Source organism: Arvicanthis niloticus, chromosome 1 (genome assembly GCF_011762505.2).
Source record: "Arvicanthis niloticus isolate mArvNil1 chromosome 1, mArvNil1.pat.X, whole genome shotgun sequence".
NCBI lineage: Eukaryota > Metazoa > Chordata > Mammalia > Rodentia > Muridae > Arvicanthis > Arvicanthis niloticus.
The window spans coordinates 141789480-141799248 of record NC_047658.1 but is presented as its reverse complement, the minus strand read 5'-3'; the positions used below and the strand labels follow the sequence as shown (position 1 = coordinate 141799248).

Sequence of the window (9769 nt, the reverse complement as noted above, 5' to 3'; positions counted from 1 at the left end):
AGGTCCCACTACTGCTGCCATGCCTGGAATCGACAGCAACAGGTATAACAGAGGGGTTATACATATATGATATTTATTTTATATATCATATATATTTATATTTTTATATATGAGATATATGATATATATATAACAGTTGGGATTGTCACCTTCAGTGGGGGAAGCTCAGAACCTGCCCAGCCTGTTGTCTGTCCTACCTCGCAGCCCAGACAGATGGATCCCTGCTCCTATGAAATCAAGCAGTTCCTGAGCTACCACTCAGAGTGACCTATCCCTGTACAAGGATTTCAAGGAGGCCCAGGGCAGGCCTCCCTGCCCTAAGAGTCCTAGGACATGGCACTGCTCTTTCCCCAATTTCTCACTGCTAACAGGATGTGATGAGAGTATCTACAACTGAGAGTAAAGAAAGCACTTCTCAGCCTACAGATTAAGAAGACATAAATGTCCAATTAAAGAGCCTACTTTAGACCAATGCGTACATATGTATTCCAGTGCCACCAAGTGTGACTACCTGAGTTCAAGCTTCAGGATCAAATGGCAGAAGGAGAGAATCAACTTCTATCTAGATTCCTACTAGTTTCCCTCTGACCTCTACATGTGTGCTGTGGCAAACACACATACAATAAAGAAAAATTAAGAGCCTTATAAAATACACAGGTATATTACCGATATATTTATTGAATTCAGATTATATATAAGACACCAATCTATACAGAGGCATTTAATACATCATAATATATATAAGTAAATTTTAGAACTTATAGTTTACAATGGCTGTGAATATAAAATTTACACTGAAACAGTCTTCCAAAGCAATTTATTTGGCTGTTCGTGTTCGAAGCCGTCGTTTGAGAATCTGATGATCAGTTTCTTTTACTTTCTGTTCCATTAAAATCTGAAATTAACAAATTCAGATTTTCAAATACAGGTTAAAAATAATTTGCTTATGAGTGATGTACTTATGTGCTTAATCACTGACTATGATAAATACATTAGATTTCATTTTTTTCTAAACAAACACATGTAAAAGAAAACAGATTCATTCAACATTACCTAATTCAAGAATTTAAAAACCTATAGTCTGTTCTGAATCCAAGACAGATCTAAGCTTGAAATATTTACTAAAATATTTGGACACATATACCTCAAACCAGTTTCAGGTGATCACCCTTCATAGCAATAGGGTCTAATGTTAAGTGGAAAGCACATTCTAACACAGCAAACCACTCTGTAGACACGGGAATCCTCCTTTAATATAGAGGAGAAACTGCACTGCTCGGATGGGAAATGTGACTAGTACAACAGTACAGGAAACAGCAACTCAACTGGTAACTGACACTAAATCCTTTCTAGGTGCCTTCTGGTGCCAGCCTTAGGTTTGATAACTACTATTGCAAAATCAATACTCTAAATTTTTCTTGGTCATTTCCTGTTGAAATCCCTTAATTATTTTTCTACTTCACTTTTATCCACTAAGCAAATGAGAACTTTTCCTGTAACAGCTCTCATAGGGATAATGAATCAGAGTGACAACAACCTCCTTTTCTTAAAAAAAGGCCTACAAAAAGCCAGGCGTGCAGGCACAAACCTATGATCCCAGCAGAAGGAAACTTACAAGCTTACAAGCTTGAGGCCATTCTAGACTACATAGTGAGACCCAATCTTAAAATCCCAAACAGGACTAGAGAGGTGACCCAGTGGTTAAAAACGCAGCTGTTCTTGCAGAAAACTTGGATTCAGTTTCTAACATCCACATGGCAGTCCAATACCCTCCATAACTCCAACTGCAGGGGTTTCAACGCCCCCTTCAGGCCTCGAAAGGTACTGTACATATGGTGCACATTCATACATGCATATGTGCAAATTATTCATACACATAAAAAAAAAATAAAATTTAAACAAAAAACCCACAAAAACATGGAAGGCTTAAAATGCGAAAAATGAGAGAAAATGGTAAAATATCAATTTTGTGTTTCTAATAGATACATGAACCCAGACTTACAAAACTCTTGTAATAATGATAGCACAAGGAAGAATAAATTTCAAAAGTAAATAAATTATTAGTTGTGATCTATTGAAGGAAATATTACTCTGGTAAAATTTCAAATGTCACTGCATGATGCATATTTGTGTGTGTGTGTGTGTGTGTGTGTGTGTGTGTGTGTGTGTGTGTGTAAGCATGTTTGCATGTGCATATACTATACATTATTGTGGTATTTATATGTAAGTACTATACCTGAAACCAAAAGTATAACACCTGTCTTAAGAGCACTAAAGAGCTGGGTGGTGGTGGCGCACGCCTTTAATCCCAGCACTTGGGAGGCAGAGGCAGGCAGGTTTCTGAGTTCGAGGCCAGCCTGGTCTACAGAGTGAGTTCCAGGACAGCCAGGACTACACAGAGAAACCCTGTCTCGAAAAACCAAAAAAAAAAAAAAAAAAAAAAAAAAAAAAAAAAAAAAAGAGCACTAAAGAAAAAAGTTTAAAGCCATGGGAGCTAGAGAGATGGCTCAGAGGTTAGAAGCACTGTTGGAGCACTCTTGTGAAAGAGCTTCCACATGACAGCTCACAAATGTCTGTAATGCCAGTTTCACAAGATCCAACACTCTTATGACTTCTACAGGCACCAGGCGTGTGTGTGTGTGTGTGTGTGTGTGTGTGTGTGTGTGTGTAGTATCCCAAATACCCATACATATTAAAAATGAGTTTTAAAAAGAAATTTAAAAATCATAAAATTCAAATCATAAAATTGTTACAAATACTTTGGAATTAAAAAGAAAATATATAGTTTTACACTCTTGAAAAATAATAGCTTAGGGCTGGTGGGGGAGAAAAAGAAAAAATAGTAGCTTACCACTTGACCAGATATGTTGATGGGAGATGAAATTTCGTTTCTGTATAATTTCCGTTTGGCTTTTTTTGGCTGGGACACATTTTCTTTACTTACTTCTACCGTTGATAACTTTGGGGAACTCATTGTTTCAATTATCTTTTTTGCTATAAATAAAAATGTTAATTCTTGTGTTAATCTTCTAGCTGCAAAGGTTTGAAATTCTTAATGAAAATACATAGAAATAAAAAAAATGATGCACTATATAAATGGTGACTAGAAATGACTAGATAAGTACATCCAATAACATTCAACAAAGAGGGGAGAAAAGCAACAAAGTATCACCTCTAGCACCTTTAATGACTTAGAGGGCTGACCCCCACCGTGTAAATTAAAAGTAAAGTGCTAAAGCCAGTCACCACACACACACACACACACACACACACACACACACACACACACACACACGTAATCCTGAAACCTGGAAGGATGAGACAGGAAGAGTTTTGAGTTTCAGGCTAGCCTATGTTATACAGAAAGGCCGTGTCTCAAAAACTCAAAACACTAAATAAACCAAATAAATGAATAATGAAGTAATACAGTACATTTGCTTTGATACCCACATTTCAAGATGTCCATAATGACAATATAATCAGTAATTCTTTATGTGCATGCACATCTACCCCACACCCAATTCATAGTGGATAGATTTTAGGAAATAGACTAGAAAATTTAAAATTTTTCTGAGGCATTAAAGGCACTGAATCAAGAAAGTTTGGCAACCTCGTTAGTCTTCACAAAGTACTTCGTCTCATCAACTGTGATTCTAATCTTTCCTTCCCCACTTTTGGTCTCCAATTGATCTTATTGCTCTCACTCAGGTAATCCCACAAAACCTCTCTACACACTCTCCCTACCTGGAATTTCATGTATATACTGTTAAGTATTCTATATTCTACCAGCATTAAAACTATTCCTTATAACGAATATGCACATATGTATGTATATAGATACACATAGTACATATTTTAACAAAATCATATTGTATAACATGTCACTGTTCCTCCACCGTCTCTGCATGAGTACTACATTCCAATAATGGACTGTGATGTTTCCTCCCCCAAGTTGGTATGGTATATATATGGATAGTTAATGTTTACAGGTATGTAAGACAAAAGCAAAAGCACTACAAGGATACACAATACCAACAGGCATTAGCTCCAAAGGGTAGAAGGGTGCAGTCCTCCATTTCTATACCCACATTCCATTCCCATCCTAAAAATGCTTTCCCAAAATTCCCTCATCATTCTGATTAGCGTTCTCTCTCCTCCAATATTGCCCAACCATTTTATTTTACTTCTGCTACATTTATAACATATAATAAATATATTATGTTACCTCTGCTAGATCAGTTACTTAAATTTTAGCCTTTCTAGTCCAATATACAGTGAACATGCAGGAACATAATTTTTTAATCCATTTCTTCCCACAGTACCCAGAATAAGACAGTACCTGCCTGCCTGCTTTAAGCATTAGACTTACTACTACACTGTTGAGTATATGTACTCTGCATGTATTTTAAAAAGGTAATTTAACTATTCCACAAACCTTTCGATTGAAGAATTGTTGGAGAATGTTGCAAAAAGTCTCCAAATTTCTGTAGCGTTCCCTCTCTTTTTTTAGAGGCTATGTTTGCACTAATTGTAGATGCCTGGCTCCGTAAGGAGTATGTTTTCTTAGATGATGGACATAAGAAAACCTAAAAACAAACACTTTGTCACTGATAATGAAAAGGGTTACATGAACACAGTTATGGCCAGTGTTAATTAAGTGAATTTAGAATTAAGTTCATATATTAGACTGAAGGCCTAAACAATGGCGGAACTAGTCTGACAGCTCGTGTGAGCAAAATGAACACATGAAGAAATAACTGCTAATGGGCAAATGCTAAAGGTTATATCCCAGTATGAATTACAATGTGTAATTTACATATGTAAAAATTTTCAACTGAGCTGTAATTAGACACAACTGTGATTGGACGTAAGAAGACTACTACTCAAAATTTGACATCTTAAATCTAAGCTTTTGCTTTATCATAAAAACTACAGAAATTGTCAACTTGAGGGAGGGCAAACCTTTTGTTCCTTTTTGACAGAGGAATTCCTATGCTCTGAAATGGGAAACTTCACATTACTTCTGGGTGTCGAATTCTTCTTATTCTCACATTTCACCAAGTCCTACAAGTAGTGAATGTAGTAACAGTACTGGTTACTTTCTTGATAACAATTTCTTTAGATTCAAGAAGAATGTCCGTAAATGCTACATTACTAATCAAGATACTTGTTCTTTAACAGGGGCAGCTACTGTTCAAAAATCAGTAGCAATGGTGGAAGATATTTGGTTGTTTTGCTAGAGAGAAAGATCATATTATTGGCAACTAGTGAGTAAAAGTCCAAAATAAAAACCACAAAGCCCTAAAAAAAAAGAGGCCTCTAGCTTAGAACCATGAGTTGTGCTGAGGCTGAGAAACCATGGGTCAACGTGTGAGCTTAGCGATGGGATTGCCTGAACTCAATGGAGAACCTCCAAGAATGTTTCACCTGAACTTTATGTGCAGCTCTACAGAATCTCATTGAAATCTGGCAGGATCAAAAGAAAACTAAAACTTCACAAAGGCAAGACAGGGAAATGATACAACCACAGGGCTGGAAAGATGGCTCATCTCAGCAATTAAGAACAACGGCTGTAACTATTCTATAGCTGAGTGTGTTGCCACTAGCCTTTAATTCCTGCACTTAGAAAGCAGAACTAGGCAGATCTCCATAAATTCAAGGCCAGCCCAGTCTCCATAGTAAGTTCTAACAGCCAAGGCTATGTAAGAGACCCTGTCTCAAGAAAAAAAAAAAAAAAAAAAAACCAGCAAAAATAACTCTAGCTACTTTTTCAAAGGACCAAGGTTCAATTTCCCAAACCCACATGATAGGCGGTAACTATCAGCAACTCCAACTCCAGGGGACCTAACATCCTCTTTTGGTTTCCATATGGGACACAAACATACACAGGCAAAATACCCATCCACTTAAAATGAAAACAAATAGATGTTTCTTAAATGAAAAAAGGAAATGTACATAGGATGAAGCATTTCAGAGGCAGGAGGTATATTTAGTAAATTTAACTGTTACACTTTTAGCTGCAGTCAAAACAATACAAGGATACATGAAGTGAGGAGCGTACAAGCAGAGCAGCAGAGGAGAGATCTCAACCAAACCTCAGAATCCAAGTTACAAAGGAGAAGGCACAAAGTCATAGGCAGACTACAGGAGGAGTTTAACAGTAATCATGGGAAGCAAATAAGGAAAGATAGCAAGGCTGTACCAACACATTCGGAGTGCTCAATAAAGAGCTTCTGGGCGTATCTAATGGAATAGAATGTAGTGCTGTTGAACAGATTTTCACAGGGGCCTAAGAGCTAATATATTACAACAGTGAAGATGTAACGAGATCAGATAAAATGTTCACATTTCAGTGTTATAAAACTAAAACATCCAGAAAATATTTTCTGAGATAGAGATGAAACATATATGGGGTGGGGGTGGGGGAAACATCACATTTAAACTTTTTCTTGTTAAGCATAGAGGGAAAAGATGTAACAAAGAAATGTCAATGTAGTATAGATGATAAAATTTAAATATTTTAATTGTATTTAAAATGTGCTTACCACTGGGGGGTGGGGAGTGGGGCTAACATTAAATCTAAGTACTCAAGGTACTGTATGTATCACAGGGAAGCTATGCTCAACAATGTCCACACAGGAATGGATTACCTGACAGACAGACAGGAGTATGATAACTACTATTTTTGTTCTTCCACCAGCTTGAAAATATATTACTCTTTAAAGAAATAAAAGGAAATTTGGGAAAGGTTTTTTTCCCAGACATGTTAAGCTTAAAACAAGTAACTTTAAAAGTAAATATAATCATTTATTATATACCTCCCACAGAGAGAGAAAGAAGCATTTTTAAAAGCATTAATACATTGCCTCAAAGAACTAAGGATCAGAAAGTTTATGTGACTCTCCACATAAATGTGGCTAAGATCCAATAATACAAAGTCCAGCAGCCCTACCATCAGGAAGCTGCACTAATAAGTTGAAAAGGCTTTTACCCACTGCTACATGAAGGTCTCAATCCTAATACTAGCTGATGGAAAAGAATTTATTTTCCAAATTTCCCATGACCATAAAGATTTAAGATTTTAGCTAAATGACAAAAACACTGATCAAGCAAGCTTGTCCTTTTAGTCTCTCTAATTTCTGCATCAGACATTTCCCATTCCAGTGGAGGTGATGTAACAAGTTTGGAACACACTAGTCTACTGTATACTAGTATACTGAAATAGGTGTCAGATAAAATGGAGCATCATGTGACCTACTACAGATAAGGAATAAACGAATAAGCACAGCTGAGGACTATGAAGCTCCCGTATCTAGAGTAAGTTCTTATGAACAGAACTGGGCAGCAGACATTACTACCCAGATGACTACTGACCTCCTCCACTTCACCACTCTTCCTCTTCCGTGCCTTGGGAATCTTAATTGTGACTGGTGTGGCACAACCAGGGTGTTTCACCGCCATTTTGTTTGGCTGCAAAGGTGTAAACTGAATTTCCAATTCCGGTTTCGGAAATCGAGTACTTTGTACATTGTCTGTTGACACTTCGCAAGAGTCAAGAACTACAGATCCGTCCTACAACAATATAAAAATGGGAGAAAATATCATTTACTTTTGTAACGTGGATCTATAAATCACTCAATCAATTTTCTCAAATGCTCTTCAAGACAATGACTTGAAAAGGAGTATGTTGGGCACCAGCATGGACAGAAAACTGACATATCTACACTCTCCAGGTTACACACTTACATTAAAAAAGGGGGAATAGGGTCAGGGTTCACTTCCTAACACCAACAAATAAGTTGGAGGCAACTTAAAAGACTGGAATCACCCAAATTCTTATGAACCTAAGAGACATATAGGTTAAAATTTACTAGACCTCACCACAAAATCCACTAAGACAGAAACATCTAAGGAAAAATTTAGTATTTTCGATACGCACCCCAATTATAATAGATGTAACTACAGCAACAAATTCTTTGTGACTTTTTTTCATTTAGGAAAGGAGTCTTTCATTCTCCTTCCTTGTAACGATTTCTGTGGCTACTGGAGCTTATAGAGCATGGTTCTAAAGAGCACAATTACAGGAGCACTGCCACTTCCATCCTGCCCCTTTGGTCCCCTGGGATGCTTTCCGGACAATTCACCTATTGAAAATGTCCCAAACCCAAACCCATCCTCTATCCTGTGAGCGGCTCAGGCCTTAGTAGAGGTCACAGACATCTTTTCTGCGTCTACTATGGAAATCGAGTCACTCGGCCTTTCAGTCCCGTTGATGTTACCAATCTCACAAAGACAGTAAAAAGACACGGAAGAGAATGCCAAACTTGATTCTTCCAAAACCACAAAATAGACAATAACTGCCGGAATTATTAATAGGAAACTGGAACCAAGAGATTTTAGAACAAAGATTATAAGTTTATGGGGAAAGTAATGTCCATCATATATGACCAGTAAGAGCAGAGCAGAATGTTATCATGATACTGTGTTCTGTAATCCAGCCCAAAACATCCCAAGCAAGGGCTTCCTTCTAGCCTTCGGATAGTAACACTGCTCTGTACTGGAGAAACTTCTCCCAATATTCCTGACTCCATGCAAATGCCCATCATGTCTCATCTATGTTTGTGCCCTTATGTATTTACCAAAATTCCCAATGCTAAGTAAGCACAATACATTTTCAAAATAATTGAGATATTTTAGGCAATATAAAATATTATTTACGTATTTCATAATCCAAACTGAGGAATTCTGCTTAAATACAAAATCCTAAACCCAATGGAGTTCATTATAAGAGCTTAGTGGTAGTTATTATAATGAATACAATTTCAAAACAAAGTATAATGAAAACAAATATTGACCTTTTATCTTTTATGGAATCTATTTCTGACCATCAAGTTTATTTTAATGAACATTTTAAGGAGAAAGCAAAAGCCCTAAGATGACCTGAGCCTAATCACCACAGGCCACATAAAGGCAGAATAACAGAGTCAACTCCCACGCTGTTCTTTGGCCTCCACATGTGCCATGTGACATACATACTGCCTACCCCACAAAGAACACCAAGAAACTAAAATAAAAATAAATAAGTATATAAAAGACAAATGTAATTCTAGGATCTAATTTCTCAAGAACCTCTAATTTTCCTTCACATATATCAGCATATACTCAGTTAATTATGTAGCAGGGTACCTACAATGCTTGATTCCATTACACTTGTAATTATGCTTGCTAATGATTCAAAGCAGTTAAAGAGATCACAGAACCAGCTGTATCACTGAATACCAACCTCTGCTGTATTCCTAGAAATTTCAAAACTTGTTGACTGAGGTTTAGTTTCAACTCCACCGAGATCAACTGAATCATTACACTCAGACTTGAGATTCACGGTTTGGTTTTCCTAAAACAAGGAAGTATTAAATAAGAAAATAATTTTTAATCTGAAAAAAAAAAATGCCATATAGAATTTTACAAATTAAGCCGTGCACAGACTGATTATTAGAAGTGCAGACTCCTATAAACCACTTGTCATTCCCTCAGCATTCTCATCTTTAGACTCAAGAAAGGCTGGCTTGGCAACGTACCAGCCTCTTCTCAGTCAGTCGGAGACAAAATCTGAAAGATTGAACCCACTTGCCACTTAATTACGGGTGGGTCTAATTATATAAGACTCAACAAAACTTCATGTTGAACAACCTTTCTATATTTTCAACATAGAGTAAGATAATCCTAAATTATAGACTTTTAATTACTTTAATCTGGGAAGTATGAAAAG

At 36.7% G+C, this 9769-nt stretch overlaps 1 protein-coding gene across 4 annotated transcripts in view; it reads right to left on the bottom strand.

Annotated features, from left to right (window-relative positions):
- Nucleotides 1-658: 658 nt before the first annotated feature.
- Nucleotides 659-9769, bottom strand: part of Kif20b (kinesin family member 20B) — a 49715-nt gene continuing 40604 nt past the window's right edge. For all 4 annotated transcript variants that reach the window (XM_034487926.2, XM_034487933.2, XM_034487942.2 and 1 more), the window contains exons 27-32: nt 9284-9394; nt 7375-7572; nt 4963-5064; nt 4436-4586; nt 2852-2994; nt 659-895 (exon numbers count right to left, since the gene is read on the bottom strand). In XM_034487926.2, the coding sequence (XP_034343817.1) occupies nt 818-895; nt 2852-2994; nt 4436-4586; nt 4963-5064; nt 7375-7572; nt 9284-9394 (783 nt within the window). In that variant the 3' untranslated portion in view covers nt 659-817. The remainder of the gene's footprint in view (nt 896-2851; nt 2995-4435; nt 4587-4962; nt 5065-7374; nt 7573-9283; nt 9395-9769) is intronic.